The following is a 20,804-nucleotide window of genomic DNA, read 5'->3' as shown; positions in this document are numbered from 1 at the left end:
TTTACACACTATACAAGGAGACTGAATGCTTGAAATGTGTTTCTGGCTGAAGAACCACCTTAAACTGAACTGAAAGAACTAATTAAAAATGTTTATTTCAAAGTGCAAGAACTTTGAAAAGCACTTATTTTGATCATTTTGCTGTTGTATACAGTGCTTGAGTCTGACACACAGGTGCCAGATAGATCCCAGGCGACTGGGCAAACAGCCACCGTTCTCTGAGATATCCTGGTGTTGCAATGAGAGGCTTGTGGTGTTTGGTGACAAGAAGGCCAAGTCTATGAGTCAGACCCTATCAGTGATTATGCACATTTGGCTTTTATCCATCCTTCACGAACAGATGCTTGCTGTTTCTAACTTGCTGGTGTGCATAGTTAACTTTTAAGAAACCCCTATGCGAGAAACATAGTCCACACAAGAACATGGATGCGTATGCTTAAATTATTTTAAATGAGAGATCATAAAAATTGCATTTTGTTTTTATTTAGTACTGTCCCAAAGGAGCTATTTGACAAAACACTCACAAATATTCCACACGTCAAAATAGTAACCGAATTTACACACATGATCCTGTTACATTGCCTTGGTTTATAATATGGTGTGTTGCTTTCTCGATGACCAATGACTGTCTGTGTAATAATTGTTCATGAATACCTGCTTTGTCCTGAGCAGTGAAGATGTCCACTTTTCTTAAGAAAAAAAACCCAACTACAGTAAAATTATTTGGTTTCTCTGCATCTTCTGCACATTTGAGCTCTTCCCAATAGTGGCTATTATATGAGGTCCAGATTTTGACAATTGAGGGACTAATACACAACTATTACAAAAGGTGCAAACAATTATTGATGCTCAAGAAGGCAACATAAGAAGAACAAGGGGTGCAAACTTTTGAACAGAATGATTTGTAAATAAGAATACATTTTGTGTTATGTAGCTTTTGAAGGGCAGTACTACATAACAAAATATAATCTCTTATAGGCTATTTGTATACATTCTGAAAGTCAAGTCAAGTGGTTTTTATTGCTGTTTCAACCATATACAGTTAGTACAGTACACAGTGAAATGAGACAACATTCCTCCAGGACCATGGTGCTACATAAAACAACATAGTACAAACACAGAACCACATGAGACTAAGCAGACTAAATAACATACCTATATAAAGTGCACGTGCAAATGTGTGCAAAAAGTACGGGACAGTACAATAAATTACTACAAATTAATAGGACAATAGGCACAGCGAGAGACATTTTACATTTCAAAAATTCTAAATACAACCCCCACATCTGAACATATAATATTTGTGCTTGTACTACATAAAAAGTGCAGTGTAGTGGTCTAAATGTGACATTGTCTGATTTACTTCTGTGGTCGTGGGGAAATGAACATTACAGAAAAATACCTCCTTACATATTCACGTGCTGCATGAAGTAATAGATCGGCCTCTTTCAGCTCGTTGTTGAAAACACATTTTATATTGGTGCATTTCTACTCGTGCTGACTGACAGGATGATAAAGAGTGCATGCCAAGCGTATGACGTCATTGCCATGGTATCCAGATACATTTCAGCAGATTTGCAGAAAGACTACAATAAAAGTATCGTCAAATCAACGTGTAACGCTTCGAAATTGCTTCTCTTCTCTGCAAACGATACCAAAGACAATAGCGAGAGGGAAAATGAGTACATCAAATGTAAGTAGAAAACAATCAGTGAGCCTACCAGCTGAAACCAGAACATAATTACAATGTTTAGAGAATTGTTGGGACACACCTCTTCAAAACGGGACGTCTGGTCACCCTACTTAAACACAACGAGAAAACAGTCCCTCAACAAAAAAACAATCCCTCATTTAATGCCACGACCTTATGAATTAAAGAATTCTTGTTCTGATTTAAGACCTTTTTAAGGCCTTGATTTGCGGAAGGACGAATTAAGATTTTAAGACCTTTTTAAGACCCGCGGAAACCCTGTTCTAAAATCTTTCAGCATATTTTTTTATTGGTCTATGTATATATGTGTCAGACTGATGCCTCTGAAGCTTCCTACTGTGGTTGTGTTGCGTCATATTGACTTTCAGCTTCTTGCATCTCTGTGATTTAAGAACACGGTGTCAAATTAAATGTAGTTTGAAACTTAGAAAAACACGTCGAGACCCTTGTGTTCTGTTTGTGTTCTGTTCAGCTGTCTTTGAACGCAAGAACACATCCTGCTGTGAGGCTCATTTTGTGCTGCCTGCACTCATCTGAAAAGCTGGAGTTGTGTTGACCTTCCCTTGCTGACTGCTACTTGCAAAAACATGAAGGTGGTATTTCAAGTTTGAATTGCTCCAATGGTGGGAAAATTCCTGATAAGGGATTTTATGCACAATTAAGGGGGTATGATAATTTGTGAACATTTTTAATACATCATTTTTATATGTTTTATCACACTAAATTAATGCATTAAATTGACAGCTCTACGATGAACATGTCAACAAATTGACTAACTTGAAGTTGCTCAGCAAGTCTATCTTCAAATTGTCCAGTAGTTGACCTACAAGAGAAAACTATCCACAGAATAAATTTTTGCTAATGCTCATTTTATAATTGTGACACATTTTGAAATCGCAATGAAGAGCAAAATCGCACAGCTAAAAGCCTTGAAGTTCATATATTTTCACAGCTCAGATCTATCAACAGTTAGGACAGAGATTTAGTGTTTCTCTCTTGTAAGAGTTAAATATCTCTGTTATCTACGGTGTGGTGACTGAATAAAAAATTCCTCCCTGTGAAAGATTGTATCCATGTTTAAAGGGTTTGTTCATGGGCACACACAGACAATCAAGGCCACAACTGCAGTTCCAATCTTCTTCCTCAAGTAAGTGGCACACCCAAACACTCACACACACACACGCAGATTGAGTCTGTGTTTGCATTAGTGACTGTGCCGAAGCCCATCCTGTGATGTCATTTTAATTCAGCAACACCCACTGGAGGAAATGAAGTCAGCGCTGTTCTTCATCCAAATCAAAGTCCTTAAGAGTTAACACATTTCTTGGAGTAATAAGTCAGATGTTTACTGAAACAACATGTCCATTTCCAGTAACTACAAGCATGTGATGAAGCACATTTTAATTACCCAATGCAATAACAAAAATGTGTGCAAGTATGCTGAATAACAACTCTAGTGTTTAATGACGCTGTGTGAAGTTAACTGACTTACTGTTATAAGAATGGTGATGAAGATAATATCCAATCAAAGCTTGTGTTTTAGTAGTTTATAATGGTATATAATTTGTCTAATGGTATAGCTTGTCAAGACAGATGCATCACAGAGGCCGTTATATCCGTCAGTATTTTCTTTTTTTTCTTTTAATTGATAGGTATCTCATTTAAACAATGAAGATGAAGTGTGTAATTTATGCGCCACTAAATGGAACAGCAAAAAATTACCAAAATTTCAGACAGCCTTCCAAATACGTTTATATTTTGAGAAAATTAACAAATGAATTGTTTACTTAAAAATGACTATAAACCAACTAAAAAGTTACACAATTTAAATATCTTTCAAAGACTTCATTTCCGAAACTTTGTATGTGTTGGTGTGTGTCGACAGGCTGGTTTCCTGCAGCGTAACTGACAGGCGCTGCATGCGGTACAGTTGTTCAGGTGTCAGCTGAAGTCCGTGGAGCTTGTCGAGGGACATGAAGACGACGAAAAGAGACGTTCGGCTGTTTGTTTTGAAACACGAGGCGAGTGTTGGGCTTTAAAATCTGTTCAACCGATGCTTGTCGCACCCATCAAGACTACGGAAAAAACCTGCAGTGAAGTTGGAAATGTATACTGTGCTAAACTCTAAAGGATTTATACATCTGTTCTTGGCATTTATTTACTTACAGTTTCTAGACACGATTCTAGAACACTATGTAGGGTCTTAACAGACCCCCATAAAATCTAACCTTAAAATGTTTAACTCAGCAGTCAGCACCCTTAAAAACCTTTCAAATGTTTTGAGCTGTTATGTACATTTAGTACATTACACTTGTGTACATGATGACGTGACAAAGTGATTTGATTTGTAGTAATATAAACTATTAAATGTCAAAAGGTAAAATAATATTTAATGTCATGACCCCTTTAAAGTTCATTAAATGTAATATTATACCACCCTTTAGTCAGTGGTGGAGTATGGCATTGGCATCAATATTCTCTAGAGCGGCAAGGAGATAGGCTTCACACAGTTCTCTCGTGCACACTACCCATCTCAATTTAAATTAGGGGCCAAGTCCACATAAGACAGAAATCCAAGAACCACCCCAGCTCAAAATGATCTTCAGAGTTGTATGAATTGCATTTCTTTTGGACTCATGTGCCGGTTATGCTAACTAGAGTTGTATTATACTGTGTAAACACTGTTCTAAGTTAGGCAAGGATTTCTGAAGGATGACTTTGGAGGATCAGAGGGAGACACGGGGACAGATCAGGACAAACGTTCAACACATGACAAATGTGTCTACTTTTGCATCCACATGCATATACATGAAGAGTTTAATAATTTGCTCCTTTGACTTAGCTCAAAAGACAAGAATTAGATGGCAAGCATTTCACAGAGAGAAAAAGGAGATAATGACATAGCCTTGATTTGTATGTTGAACTGTATCTGTTACACAGTTACATCATATCCATCACTCCACTGGGATGCGTGTTATTTATCTATGACTTTCTTGGTGCTTACTGTGATTAGCAAAGTAAGCTCCTTAAGCATTTACAAACATATTTACTTAGCTACATAAATTAGGACATAACATAAACTTCTATTCTATTATATAAAGCTAATTATAAAGAACTCTCACCAACAACTTAGTCCTAAAAGAAGACCATTCAAAACTAATCACTAATGAAACCACTAAACAAAACACAAAACAAACACCACAGCTAAACCAAGAAATACATTAATAATTAAACCATAAAAACAAATAAAAAAAAGCCAAACCAAACCAATAAACACAAAACAAAATAAAAGTAAACTAAAACACAGTATTTGCTTTATTAATCGGTTATCCAAATGAGGGCGTCCCAAAATGTGCCTAAAGGGAGGTTGTTCAGTTTAATCACCAGACTATAGCTAAGTACAAACACAAACACACACACACACACACACACACACACACACACACACACACACACACACTTGTTGGTCTACCTATCATTATGAGGACTTTCCATAGACATAATGACTTTTATACTGTACAAACTATAGATTCTATCCTCTAAACCTAACACAACCCCTAAACCTAACCCTCACAAAAAACCTTCTGCATTTTTACATTTTCAATAAAACATTGTTTAGTATGATTTTTAAGCGATTTGAATTATGGGGACACTAGAAATGTCCTCATAAATCACATTTATAGCATAATAACCTTGTAATTACCAGTTTGTAACTTACAAAATTGTCCTCGTAAATCACAAACACACACACACACACACACACACACACACACACACACACTTACCTCCAGATGTCTGGCCTTTGCTAAATGTAGGTGCAGGTGGCTGCAGTGTGTTTGTGTTGGACACTGGAGGTCGTAGGTCAATGTGTGCGGTGGTCTTCCGCTGCAACAACAACACCAAAAATATTCACACATTCAGGAATGTCTACAGCAACACCCCTCAAACACACCTACATCTAAATCGCACACGCAAAGTAAGCTGCTGCATACAGATGATAATTAACTGTCTACTGCACACCAGACTGTGTTCAGACAGTGTGACAGATAAGAAGTTGCAAAAAAGTTAAATAATGAAGAAAAACACTGAAGAACTCACCTGAGGTAGAACACTGTTGGAAGACTTGGCTGAAGCTTTCTCATCTGGAGACAGAGATTTGAAATTATAATAAAAGATACAATTCCAAACAATTATAGACTTATACAATTATAAAAATAGAATACACTGATCAGCCACAACATTAAAACCACCGACAGGTGAAGTGAATAACATTGATTATCTCGTTACAATGGCACCTGTCAAGGGATAGGATATATTAGGCAGCAAGAGACAAAACAGTCAGTTCTAGAATTTCATGTGTTGGGAGCAGGAAAGATGGGCAAGTGTAAGGATCTGAGCGACTTTGACAAGGGACAAATTGTGATGGCTAAACGACTGGGTCAGAGCATCTCCTAAACAGCAGGTCTTGTGGGGTGTTCCCGGTATGCAGTGGTTAGTACCTACCAAAAGTGGTCCATTGATGCGAGTGGGGAGCAAAGGCTAGCCTGTCTGGTCTGATCCCACAGACGAGCTACTATAGCACAAATTGCTGAAAAGCTTAATGCCGGCCATGATCGAAAGGAGTCAGAACACACAGTGCATCGCAATTAGCTGCGTATGGGGCCAGGGAAGGCCAAAGAGTACAAATGTGTCTTAAGTCTAGATTTAAAGATAGAGATTGAAGGAGCACACTTAATGTCAGGTGGCAATTGATTCCATAAGCATGGAGCCGCAACTGCAATGTCTCTGTCACCTTTTAATTTATGACGTGACATTGGGACATAAAGGAGGGCTTTATTGGCAGACCTGAGAGAATTAGGAGATGAATGAAAATAAATAAGGTCAGAAATATAACATGGGGATTGTCGATTAAGAGCTTTACAAACAATCAGAAAAATCTTAAATTGAATTCTAAAAAAGACCAGAAGCCAATGAAGAGAAGCTAGAATTGGAGTGATATTATCCCGTTTTTTTGCACTCGTTAACAGTCTAGCTGCTGCGTTTTGTACCATCTACATACGTGCCAATGAAGATTGGGGAAGACCAAGGTATAGAGAGTTGCAATAGTCCAGGCGTGATGTAATAAATGCATGAATGACTTTTTCCAGATCTTGAAAGGAAAGTGACTATTTAAGTCTGGAGATGACTCTCAACAGTTAACTGCTGTTTTAAACAACTGAGCTCATTTGTTTTTCAAGACAAAGCTCAGAGTCCAAAAAAACACCTACATTTTTTCATGTGACTTAACATAGGGAGTGAGACTGTCTATGTAACTAACTACAGAGCTTCAAGTTTTGGAGGGACCAAAGACAATCACCTCAGTTTTATCATTGTTGAGCTGGAGAAAGTTATTTGCCATCGAGCATTTAATATCCTCAAGACAGTCCATGAGAAGCTGCAAAGACTCTCTAGATTTTAATGGGAGGTACAGATGAGAATCATTGGAATAGAAATGGCAAGATATGTTATATTTCCTAATGAGTGGAAGCATCGATTGAAGAGTATTGGCCCCAAAATAGACCCCTGTGGAACCCCACAGGAGACAGATGATGAAAAGAACTGGCCAATAGCCACTGAGAATGTCCAGAATTTTAAAATATGAATCAAACCAGAGTCGTGTTGTATCCTTAATGCCCACTCACTGTTCAAGGCGTGACAGAAGGATGTTATGATCTACCGTGTCAAAAGCGGCCAGAAAAAAACAAAACTGCATAATCACCAGAATCAACTGCAAGTAACAAATCGTTCATCACTTTTAACAAAGCTGTTGAGATGAGTCATAAAGCAAGATGAGTCATAAAACCTGATTGAAATGGTTCAAGTTCCCGAGTCGAGATCAGAAAAGGGAGTTACAGTGACAAAACAACTTTTTCCATAACTTTTGAAACAAATGGCATTTTGAAAATGGTACAATAATTATTTAAACACTTTGCATCAAGATTGGGCTTTTTGAGTAACGGCTGAACAACTGCATGCTTTAAGCATGCAGGGACAATGCCAGAAACTAAGCAAGAATGAATAATTACTTGGATACTAGGCACAATTGTATCAAAAGCAAATTTAATGATGTCAGAGGGAACAACATCATAAGGCAAAGTTGTAGATTTCATCTGCATCACTACGTACCACCTATCCAAAGATTGTTGCAGACCAGGTTTGCCCCTTCATGGCAACGGTATTCTCTTATGGCAGTGGCCTCAATCAGCAGGATAATGCACCCTGTTACACTGCACACGTTGTTCAGGAATGATTTGAGGAACTGGAAGAGTTCAAGGTGTTGACTTGGCCTCCAAATTCTCCAGATCTCAATCCGATTGAGCATCTGTGGGATGTGCTGGATGAACAAGTCCAATCCATTGAGGCCTCACCTCACAACTTACAGGACTTAAAGGATCTGCTGCTAACGTCTTGGTGCCAGATACCACAGGACACATTCAGAGGTCTTGTGGAGTCCATGCTTCAATGGGTCAGAGCTGTTTGGGTGACACGAGGGGGACCTACATGATATTAGGCAGGTGGTCTTAATGTTGTGGCTGATCGGTGTAATGCTTCGGGTATTAAACGGTACTAAATTATGTAATAGTAATAGTGATATTTCCTTAGCAAATAGCTCTAGTCTCATAAGCATAAAATTTGGGACAAATTTCTTTCACTTTTAAACATTGCCTTGAATTAAATGACTACATTTTCCAAAAATATTTACTAAATGTTTTTGGTTATTTGCATTAAAGTTGCTGCCATTTCCATTGGCCTCATATGCAAATGAGCTCATGTATTACACATGCTGGGGAGAGGCAAAGTAGCCACACCCACACAGCTCTGTCTGGAATGATTGTGTAATGTCCCAGAATAATAACAACACCACCCACATCATCCTGCCACAGTGCTGTTTGTAAGTTTAAGAGTATGTGTACCTGTTTTGTTGTGTGGGGTGTTGGGTATCTTGGTCTGTGCAGTGAGTAACAGTTCATATGGGTTATCCTCCTCCACCAGCGCCTCGACACGTTCATCCACACTGCTGTTGGTGTAAACCGCCTGCAGAGAGAGAGAGAGAGAGAGAGAGAGAGAGAGAGAGAGAGAGAGAGAGAGAGAGAGGGTTGAGTTTAAGGGATAGTTCATCAAAAAATGAAAATTCTCTCAACATTTACTCACCCTCTTGCCATCCCAGATGTGTATGACTTTCTTCTGCTGAACACAAACAAAGATCTTTAGATACATTTCTCAGCTCCGTAGGTCCATACAATTCACTTGAATGGTGTCCAGAACTTTGAAGGTCCAAAAAGCACATAAAGGCAGGATAAAAGCAATCCACAAGTTTACCGTAATTTCCGGACTATAAGCCGCAACTTTTTTCCCACGCTTTGAACCTCGCGGCTTAAACAACGACGCGGCTAATATATGGATTTTTCCCGCTTTCAAATTTTATTTAAAAAAAAAAAATATATATATATATATATTGTGACGTGCTCAGTTTTTTGACGGCATGAAGCTTTCATTAGACCAATGAAATTGCCGAACGGGTTAAGGTCAAACAACTTTTTTGTTTACTGTTTTGATTAAATCGAGCTCGCTCAAACTTCCCATCATTCTGATTACGGTAGTCATTTTGTCACCCTCAAGACACGGAGAAATGCATATGATGCAGCTTTCAAGTTGAAGGCGATTGATTTGGCTGTTGAAAAGGAAATAGAGCTGCTGCACGGGAGCTTGGTCTTAATGAGTCGATGATAAGACGTTGGAAACAGCAGCGTGAGGAATTGACTCAGTGCAAAAAGACAATTAAGCTGAGGCTATTCAACTCCGACACCGAAGGAGATGACTTCAGTGGTTTCATGTGCACAAGAGAAGGAAGATAGTGACCAATGACTTTCTTGCTAGGCTACTGTTCACTGCTAAATTTTTGTTACAAGCCGTGTGTGGCAGCGGGGGCGTGGTCAAGCGCCCGTCCAGGAGAGAAAAGGGGTAAGGGCACTTACACCTGAGCTAATGTCTAATTTCAGTAAGCGTGGGGAGAGCGGCATAAAAAGGCAGCAGAGAGAGTGTGAGTGAGTGACAGACACACGTCAGTCTAGTGTTGGCGCACAGAAGACCAAGAATTGAGAAACTTTATCAAATTGATTGTAAACATTGCTGTGGCCATTAAAAGCCTTACCTGGAACGTCAAGTGCCCTGCTTCACATGTCCTTCTTGGGAAAACTGTCACACTAGCACCAGTGTGACAGTTTTCAGCACTTGATGTAAGCGCCCTTGACGATTTTCTCTCCCGGACGGGCGCTTGACCACGCTGCCACACCGTGTTTCGTTAAAGCTTATTTATTTTTGTTACAAGCCGTGTTTCGTTAAAGCCTGTGTAAAGTTCATTTGTTTCAATGTACCGGTAGGCACCTGCGGCTTATAGACAGGTGCGGCTTATTTATGTTCAAAATAATATTTTTTTTTAAATTCAGTGGGTGCGGCTTATATTCAGGTGCGCTCAATAGTCCGGAAATTACGGTAATCCATGTTTTCATAAGCAATATAATTGGTGTCGGTGAGAAACAAATTCTATTTAAGTCCTTTTTTACAATAAATCTCCACTTTCACATTCTTCTTTTGTTTTCGCCGATTAAAATGGTTCATGCATATCACCACCCACTGGGCAGAGAGGAGAATTTATAGTAAAAAAAAAAAAAAAAGTACTTAAATATTGATCTGTTTCTCAGCCACACCTATCATATCGCTTCTGAAGACATGGATTTAATCACTGGTCTCCATATGGATTATTTTTATGCTGCCTTTATATGCTTTGTGGACCTTCAAAGATTTGGTTACCATTCACTTGCATTGTGAGGACCAACAGAGCTGAAATTCTTCTGAAAATCTTTGTTTGTGTTCAGCAGAAGATAGAAAGTCATACACATCTGAGATGTTACGAGGGTGGGAGATATTTTTATATAGATTTTTTAGAATAATATTGATTGATACAGAGTTTCTTTTGATTTTTGGGTGAAATATAATAGGGACATGTCCTTCACCAGCTTTAACTGTGAGAAGTATTAATAACTTGAAACTTCCTCCATTTCCTGCAGTATATTTGCGAGCCAAGGACACAGAGAGATTGAGTGTTTTAATACTTGTCATTGGCAGATGAGACTTTCACGCTGAAATTTTGCTGCATGTTGCAGAGATGCTCTTGTCTGATTCACAGCATTAATATTCATGAGGACGCTGTTTGATTTGGGTTCAGAAACAGCAGTCAGCCAGCAGAGAAGTAAATTCAACAGCCTTTCCCCCGCAAGATGCAAGATTTACCACCCCAAGCATCTTACAGAAACTTATTTTTTTTAAAGTGAGCAATACCAAAAACATCCCACATAGTATTATGGTATTATCATGATTTTTTGATATGGTACCATGCTAATATTGCTTTTTGAACAAGTACCATGGTAGTACTATAGTGGTGTATGAAGTACCTTGAAGTAATATGTTAAAACCATTGCAATCATTCTGATACCATCACTGTACCATGGCACTGTCAAAGTACTTTTTGTACAACAATGCATCTCTAAACATACAAGTCTGTTAAAAACCGACGCAAGACACAGTCAGAAGAGATTTCACCTCAGAGCAGAGCTCCTCTTCCTGCGCATGAGCAGACTGACTCTGAGGTGGATGTCGCTCTTTCTGAAGAGATCAGAAATAATCACATAACAACTGATAAAGAGTTTGATCATTTACTCGTGAAGCTTGTAGAAAAAAGTCTAACATTTCAGTGCAAAGCGAATGTCAGGATGCACCTTTAAGATCATGATTCAAAGTCTCCATCTAGTGGAGGAATCGTGACAACACCAAATGTTCTGATTTCAAACAACATTAAAATTACAAAAAGTAGCTCAGTCAGTACTGACGTTGACTACCACACCTGGAGTCATGAGTTTGAATCCCGGCGTGCTGAGTGACTCCAGTCAGGACTCCCAAGTAAACAAATTGCTAAGTAAATTGCTAGGGAGGGTAGAGTCACATGGGTTAACCTCCTTGTGGTTGCTATAATGTGGTTCTCGTTCTCGGTGGGGCGCGTCATGAGTTGTGCATGGATGCTGAGCAAAATAGTGTCAGCCTACACACGCGCTACGTCTCCGTGGTAACGCGCTCAACATGCCATGTGATAAGATGTGCAGATTGACGGTCTCAGACACGGAGGCAAAAAAGAACATAGAAATGTTCAATTTCACCATTTATATCTTCAGATTAATACTATGGTGTGTTACATATAATTTAAAAGGTATTCTTTGTTGTATTTACATAAGACAACATCTATCCTACAGCAATTGAATAGGTTCAGAGGCTATTTAACAGAGATGTGCCACTTCTATTAAAATGAATCTGAGAAATTGGAACGCCCAACAGTCAACGGAGGAAGAAATGAGCCAATCACCTTTTAGATGCAGATATTTAGATACAATTTACATTTCCAGTGTTGTTCTTAAGATTGTAGTCTTGAACAACCGTTTTTGAGATTTTGGTGTTCCCCCCATTCAAGTAGATGGGAGCTGAATTTTCATGACTGGAAATAGCTTCCCAAGAGTGTTCCAAATATGGCTGCCAATGGCCTGACTTGCTAAAAAAAAAAAGTAGGATAGGATTTTAATAGTTCTTTCAGCCAATAGAATTGCTTTGTGATCCAAGGGAGCTGATACACGGAGTGGGCCGTGTCATGTAGTGGGTGTTCCTTGTCTTGCAGGATGCTGACAGGTACACTTGGATATGTTTGGTGGTTGTAAAGGGGTTTTGGCACTTGACAGCTTGGCCAGGCTGGGAGACCAGCAGACCACCTAAGGCTGGTTTAAGCCATTTTTCATCAATGTTAAACTTGACACTTCAGCTACAAACACTCACCTTCCCAGCTTCATTGTCCGGTCGTTCGGAGTCTCTGTCTGATGATTTTCCGCTAGCGAGACTGTCCAGTGAGTGACACGATGAGGCTTCAAACAGAGCTTCATACGGACTCTCTTCCACAGGGGCCGGAGACAAACCAGAAATCAACTCACTCACCTGCTGCTCAATTTCTCCTGTGACATTGGACAGACATTGAGCACATGTGAAACCAGCTAAAATTAATTGTCAAGCAGCCTCTATTTAATGCTGCACTTTAAAGAATCTTGCCACTAAAATGAAATCCTTTCTATTGTGAATATTCAGTGTAGCTGTGTACGATCACCACCTACACAGAGGTCACTGCCAAACCATGCAATGTGGCGACTTTGCCTGTCAAAGTTCACCAAACTAGAACTCCACACATAAATGCAAGGGGAAATTATTTGCCACCGGAAGTCAATTGTGCGAAATTCATGATCAGGTTGTCATCTCACCTTTTCTCTTGGGGCTCAGGTTGTCTTGAGGTGGAGGGACAGGTGGAGGTGGGAGACTCATGTCTGACTGACAGCCACTCATATGAGCTACAGACAGAGGGAAAATAAGCATGAATATGATGACTCCGCCAGCCCAAACCAGCTCCAAGCTGCTCAAATTCACTGATTTGTGAGATATCTGGTGCAATCTTCATTGAAGGTTGAAGACTCTCTTTTCACTGACCTTGTACAAGTGCGGCTATCTGTCGGCTCTTTTGAGAGGGCATATCTCTAACAGTGTCCAACGCTGTTAGATTCTTACCATCCACAATATTCACATCAATACCTGAGGAACATACACACACAACATCTTGATTAGAATACTGGCCATCCAGGAGCATTTGGATGCTTAAGCCACACTTTAAATGTCTGAATGTCATTGCATTAGGTAACAAAATCTCAAACCAATCAGCTGTAGGAGTTGTTCCTACCTGCTTTGAGTAGTTTTTGTACCACTTCTGTCTTTCCAAAAAGAGCTGCTTCGTGTAGGGCACTGCCTTTTTCTGTCTGTTAACAAACACAAACAACATTTACACAATTATTAGCCATATTCATATCTTATCCCACAAAAGAAACCCCAAGGCACATGGCTGTTAAAGATCTGAAGAATGGAGTGACTTGTTATTTTGTGATTCAGGTAAGTTGTTTGCAATAGCAGAACCCAATGCAGAACACACGTAGGTCAGACAAACTCATTTCCACAATACACCAGCTTCTCAACACACTATCAGACAGACCAGACGGTCAACTTGGACAACTGTGTGGCCCACTGTGAAAGGGCATACAGAGAGAGACAGATGGCAGTTTGTTAAGAGATTGAGCAGGTTTCTCTGGTAGAGATAGTTCTGTTCTGGCAAGGTGCTAAAGAGCAGATACCTCAGATCACAGCGAGAGACACACAGGTAAGAACTGTGATAAAAACCACCCGTCATGAAATCCAGCGGAAATATGCATGCACTAATATGTGGCTTAATTTATTAGTCTCTATAAAACAGCACTTGCAACCCATTTTACTTCCATAACGTGATGTACTGTATTTTAGAGGAGATAAAATGTAGTAGGGGGCTGGGAACTTGATTTTATCAATTGGGAATAGACTGGATTGAGAAAAGTGGGGGTTTCCAAACCAAAATGAAGCTATGTGGCTAGAGGGGAGAGGTAGAAATATAGGGCTTGGTTACGTTGTTTCATAGGTTGAGCAATAACAATTGTAATACTTTGATGAAAGATTAAGGCGACAGGTCCTGACTAAGCATGATGCGAGAAGTTTCCAGTGTTAAGCCTAAAGTATATGTCAATCAAACAAGAACTCTAGGCGTCTATGTAAAGGACGTAAGACGCACATTTTGTCATCAGCAGGGAGCTCGAGCACTGAACAAGTGTGGCACATTTGTTTTAACCGTGCATATTCTGAACGGGCAGTATGCGCATGGCATTATTAGCACTACTTGATGGGACCAGAAGGTGGCAACATTGACCATTGAACCGTTGCGGTCACAAAGAAGCGCTTGGCTAGATGTAACCACCACTAAACAACAACAGTGGGTGTGCACTTCAAGAACACGCGTGAGGAGGTCAGGAGATACCTGCAATTGTAGATCAAGTCTAAAGGAATATAAAAGACATCTTAATGGGTCTAAACTCTTGAAGATAAATAGTCCAGTATCTCATAGCAGTCTTAGCGTGCCTGCGCCAAACACCTTTATTATGTGCATTGTCATATGAAGTAAACTTTGAAAGGCTAGCATTCAACTGTACGCAGATGTGAAAAGTATACCTTGGACTTTGAGTTATTTTTCTGTCCTCAAAGAGAGCAACAATAACAACCATATATTTTGGATAAAGACATTGAAGCCTTCATTTAGGACCAAATAAGATGTTTTGCATTGTGACATTAGTCAGTAATTTTTTCCAGGTATTTCATGCATATAGAACATTTGCATACTGTTCACAGTATACATAGAGTAGAAATAGAGTAGTGCTGTTTGCATACTATTCTGAGCATAGCCCAAACAAACAACAATATGCCTTGTTGCGTCTCACTTTATCGATTTGCACCAGTTCATGATACATTGTAAGGAATGACATACGTATATCATGGGTAAAGGCTCAAATCCTCCCCATTATCACCTGGTAGTTGATATCCACGCCGGCGGCCAGCAGCACCTCCACCACGGGCAGGTGTCCGTTTCGAGAGGCCAGGTGGAGAGGAGTGTGTTTCTTGGTGTTGGAGCTGAGCAGGTTAGGGTGAGCACTCAGTAGAAGTTTGACCACCTCCAGCCTGCCGTAGAGTGCAGCCAGATCGAGCGGCGTCTCAAACTTGTTGTTGCGCATGGTGGGATCGGTCAACTCCTCCAGTAGTAACTGCACCACTTCAGAGTGACCATACTGAGCCGCGCAGTGTAACGGCGTCTCGTTGTCGTTATTCTGCAGAGATAATGAAGATGAGGGAAGATATTTATAGGAAGATTTGAAAAAAGCTGACACATCAGTGTTTTGTGGTGGCACAAGCCTGTTTTCAGCAGACAAAGAAAAGCTTAAAAAGAACATTTCAATCATGAATCATTGTTGCATGCAGATTGTGGGTATCATAGGAGCCATTGCTGAACACTCGAATGGGTCAAAAAGCAATGTGATTTTTTTGACATAGCTTTGAAATCAAGCCTGCTTTAGGAGCATGAACTAAATAATCAGGATTGATTCAAAACAGAGCAGAATTGTAGCAGGTTCTTAGACAAACCAAAGAAAAGAACATGATTTCAACACATAAGTCCATTGATAACTGTAGAGGGAAAATACAATAAACCAAATACAAATTAAAACCAAATTAAAATACATTTAAACTCGCTTTTTCACAATTCCTGACATTTAATCATAGAAAACATTCCCTGTCTTAGGTCAGTTAGGGTCTCATTTTATTTTAAAAATGTGAAATGTCAGAATAATTGTAGAGAGAATTATTTATTTCAGCTTTCATCACATTCCCAGTGGGTCAGAAGTTTACATACACTTTGTTAGTATTTGGTAGCATTGCCTTTAAATAGTTTAACTGGAGTCAAACATGTTGGGTAGCCTTCCACAAGCGTCTCACAATAAGTTGCTGGAATTTTGGCCCATCCCTTCAGACAAAACTGGTGTAACTGAATCAGGTTTGTAGGCCTCCTTGCTTGCACACGCTTTGTCAGATCTACCTTCAAATGTGATGGCCACTCCAACACCTTGACTTTCTTGTCCTTAAGCCATTTTGCCACAACTTTGGAGGTATGCTCTGGGTCATTGTCCATTTGAAAGACCCATTTGTGACCGTGCTTTAACATCCTGCCAGATGTCTTGAGATTTTGCTTCAATATATCCACATCACTTTCCTTCCTCATGATGCCATCTATTTTGTGAAGTGCACCAGTCCGTCCTGCAGCAAAGCACCCCCACAACATGATGCTTCCACCCCCATGCTTCACTGTTGGGATGGTGTTCTTCGGCTTGCAAGCCTCACCCTTTTTCCTCCAAACATAACGATGGTCATCATGGCCAAACAGTTTTTGTATCATCAGACCAGAGGAAATTCCTCCATAAAGTAAGATCTTTGTCCCCATGTGCATTTGTAAACTGTAGTCTGGCTTTTATATGGCAATTTTGGAGCAGTGAATTCTTCCTTCCCGAGCAGCCTTTCAGGTTATTTCAATATAGGACTTGTTTTACTGTGGATATAGATACTTGTCTATCTGTTTCCTCCAGCATCTTCACAAGGTCCTTTGCTGTTGTTCTGGGATTCATTTGCACTTTTCAACCAAACATCATTCATCTCTAGGAGACAGAATGCGTCTCCTTCCTGAGCAGTATGATGACTGCATGGTCCTATGGTGTTTACTTGCGTACTATTGTTCGTACAGATGAACATGGAACTTTCAGACGTTTAAAAATTGCTCCCAATGAACCAGACATGTAGAGGTTCACAAATATTTTTTTTCTGAGGTCTTGGCTGATTTACCCATGATGTCAAGCAAACAGGCAAAGAGTTTGAAGGTAGGCCTTAAAATACATCCACAGGTACACCTCCAATTCAGTACACCTCCTATCTGAAGCTGGCTAATTGTCTAAAGGCTTGACATCATTTTCTGGAATTTTCCAAGCTGCTTAAAGCAGTAATCTTAGTGTATGTAAACTTCTGACCCACTGGAATTGTGATATAGTCAATTAAACGTGAAACAATCTGTCTGTAAACAAATGTTGGAAAAATTACTTGCGTCATGCACAAAGTAGATGTCCTAAACGACTTGCCAAAACTATAGTTTGCTATTATTAAATCTGCAGAGTAGTTAAAAAAATATTTTTTTCATGAGTTCAACCCAAGTGTATGTAAACTTCTGACTTCAACTGTTGTTTCACATTTACAGTATGACTATAGCATTATCTCCAACACCACAATGACCAATGTATTTGTAAGCCCCACTGTGTCCAGAAACGGGACAGTAGAGGGAGCTGTTACACACTGAATAAAGGGAAAGCAGCCCTAATCAACTTAATACATTTATGTTTGAGATGAGAACATAATATTGCATAAAGTCCAAGTGATATTCAATCCAGTCATCAAAAAGTGTTATGATCACATTGCTATGAAATGTTCAAATGGATTCAGACTTCAACGGATGTTCACTCAATGTGATTTTATTGCTTGCTCAATTAACTTAATTAAAATGAGCTTATGCAACACAATTATTTAGCATTTGGTCTCAACTTAATTTAATTGTGTATAATCCATCTATGTTCACTTAATCCAATTGTGTGAATAATATTTGTTCCGTCAATGCATTGTTGAAACCGGGCAGGGGATTTCCTGTTCCCAGCATGCTTTGAATGGGACTCGACTGGGAGAGCACATTTTCAAGTTAAGTGTTATTTTAATGTAGTTATTTGTCAAATGAAACAAGGGCATGTTTAATGTTCTATTATGCTGTGATTTAGAGAAGTTTCTCTCATGTTGAATTTATTTGGAGATTCCCATAGTGGAGAAGAATGGAGCTAATGGTTAGGTCGAGGTTGTGTATAGTACTTATGAAAAAGTTGAGCTGTCAAGCTCAGGTAGCTTTGAAAAGCTCGGTTTCAGGACCTACAGAAGAGATTTGATGCAGACCCACACTATACTGGTACTGATCACTTTCATGTGATGCTAGTTCATTTACTGAATTGTAATTGAAGCTACACAATGGGTTTCAGATGTTTGTATATTTCACATTTTCCTTTTAAATAAAGATCTTTTAAGCCAATTATCATGTCAGCATTGATTAAAGGCCTGTAATAAGGCGCATGGGTAAAACGTTGTTTGGGATTGCGTGAGGTACGCAGTGCCTGTATGCAGTGACCCAATGGTTGTCAAGGTTTATGGGTATGTTAAGTTTAAGGACAGCCAATCCAGTTTGAGATAAATGACCAATGGTGAGACCATTTTATCCAGAAGGTGAGAAATGCAAATGTGACTCGGGTGTGAAAAAGTCTCCTGACAGACGATTTAAGAGTATTACTTAAAATGGCAACAAATGGGCATAACAAGGAAGGAATAATCAGTCACTATACATCCAAAAAGGTAGATAATCGAATGTATATGGGCCTGCGGAATCTGAGCCATTTTTTAAATGCTCTATCGCAGTTATTTTTCTATGTAAACAAGCGCAGCCCCTACTTGAATGAGGAAAAACCAAAATCTCCAAAACAGCTGGTCAGAATTACGATCAAAGAACATATTTCAAATCAGCAGAAAAATCTGACAACACTGGTATTTTTGATTGTGCTTCTTTACCTCCGGTTACGCCAAAAAATAAACAATAACAATAATTTCTCGGCTTGTATCTCTAATGTCCATCCGCACTCAAAGTTGCCTGACAGCGACGTCTATATCTAAAGGTGACTGGCTCCTTTACTTATATATATATATATATATACACACACACACACACTTTTTATAATATACATTTTACTGTAGCCCTTAAGTGAATGAAAATATTACCACAATTCATTCTGCGCTCAATTGAATGGGATGGGGGCATATAATGGGACAAAAACAAAAAAAGAGAGAGACTGTTTGGTGTGCTTGTGGCAGCAGTATTACAACAGCAGATGTCTGATGAACAGAGGCTAATGAAAGCCTCTGGAGTAACGGCAGCTGCCACAAGACATCACACTGCATGTGTGTACAGTGCGTGAGTGTGTGTGTGTGTGAGAGAGAGAAAGAAAGGGGGGGTTGGAGGAGGGAATGAAAATGAGAGCATTATGATGTGCTGGTTTGGGGACCACACCCCAGCTCAAAATAATCAAAGTAGCTACAGTGTACTGTATTGTTCACACACACACACACACACACACACACACACACACACACACACACACACACACACACACACACACACACACACACACACTACTGTTTGCAACCTTTGTTTATCATTCCAAAGAGGCTTATTTGAAGAAAGTGAGATATGGTGGATAGAGTTTAAATATTTGATTGTTTTATATAATTTATCTCATTCAAGTCTGGCATGCAACATTTCCCCATCCAATTCCTACCTTTATTATACTCTACTTTCTAAAACACAAACAAAAAAAACCCAAAAAATCTACTTTAAGCGATATTCCGGGACAGCATTTGCGGTTTGGTGTTGATTACCCCCCAAAAAATATACTTAGACTTACCCCTCCATTTCTTAAAAAAAGCACAAATCTTGATTACAGGAAGACAATTAAAATGGAAGTGAATGGGGCTGATCCATAAATGTTAAAATACTGTTTCAAAATGATCACTACAAGATATAAACAATATGTGTGTAAACATATTTTTAGTGTGATAAAATCACTTACTAACCTTTTCTGTGTAAAGTTATTTAGATTTTTACAACTTCGTTGCCATGATGATGCAATGATAACAAACCCTAAAACTCCAAAAATGACTAAAATTACAATTTAAACAACTTTACATTTCCAATAATACACATTTCTATCTTTAAATCCTCCAAAAATTGGCCCCATTTACTTCCATTATAAGTGCCTCTTTCTTTTTTAAACAGGACAGCCGTTAGCCAATTTGCTCGTTTTCACCAACTTTATGGCAACTTCCAATTGAAAGTGAGCATAAACCTTACAATAGTTTAAAAAGTATAGTTAAAAGACAAACATTGTGTTGTTAGAGATGGTTTTAGTGTGATCAAATCAGGAATTTTCCAGCATTACTTTGTTTACCATATTAAGCAGTTTACTACCGTTACATCATAATTTCAACAATGTTGTCATAAACATGTGAGGTGTCTATTTCTCAAACTAGAGACTCTGATGTACTTATCCTCTTGTTTAGTTGTACATCTGGTCTTCCACATCTCTTTCTGTCCTTGTTAGAGCCAGTTGTTCTATGTCTTTGAAGACTGTAGTGTACACCTTTGTATGAAATCTTCAGTTTTTTGGCAATTTAAAGCATTAAATTAAATTAAAGCAATTAAAGCCTTCATTCCTCAATACACTGATGTGTTTCTAGAGAAAGCGGTTTCTTTTTTGCCATTTTTGACCTAATATTGACCTTAAGACATGCCAGTCTATTGCACACTGTGGCAACTCAAAAACAAACACAACTTCAAGCTTCATTTAACAAACCAAATAGCTTTCAACTGTGTTTGATATAATGGCAA

At 39.0% G+C, this 20,804-nt stretch overlaps 1 protein-coding gene across 5 annotated transcripts in view; it reads right to left on the bottom strand.

Moving 5' to 3' along the window:
- Positions 1–20,804, bottom strand: part of LOC127618453 (ankyrin repeat and SAM domain-containing protein 1A-like) — a 139,019-nt gene that overhangs the window by 56,387 nt on the left and 61,828 nt on the right. For all 5 annotated transcript variants that reach the window (XM_052090900.1, XM_052090903.1, XM_052090901.1 and 2 more), the window contains 8 exons: positions 15,268–15,564; positions 13,569–13,644; positions 13,322–13,423; positions 13,099–13,185; positions 12,626–12,798; positions 8,665–8,785; positions 5,810–5,853; positions 5,497–5,596 (listed from right to left, as the gene is read on the bottom strand). In XM_052090900.1, the coding sequence (XP_051946860.1) occupies positions 5,497–5,596; positions 5,810–5,853; positions 8,665–8,785; positions 12,626–12,798; positions 13,099–13,185; positions 13,322–13,423; positions 13,569–13,644; positions 15,268–15,564 (1,000 nt within the window). The remainder of the gene's footprint in view (positions 1–5,496; positions 5,597–5,809; positions 5,854–8,664; positions 8,786–12,625; positions 12,799–13,098; positions 13,186–13,321; positions 13,424–13,568; positions 13,645–15,267; positions 15,565–20,804) is intronic.

This window comes from Xyrauchen texanus, chromosome 25, assembly GCF_025860055.1.
Source record: "Xyrauchen texanus isolate HMW12.3.18 chromosome 25, RBS_HiC_50CHRs, whole genome shotgun sequence".
In the NCBI taxonomy this organism is placed as follows: Eukaryota; Metazoa; Chordata; class Actinopteri; order Cypriniformes; family Catostomidae; genus Xyrauchen; species Xyrauchen texanus.
This window is presented reverse-complemented; position numbering and strand designations above follow the sequence as displayed.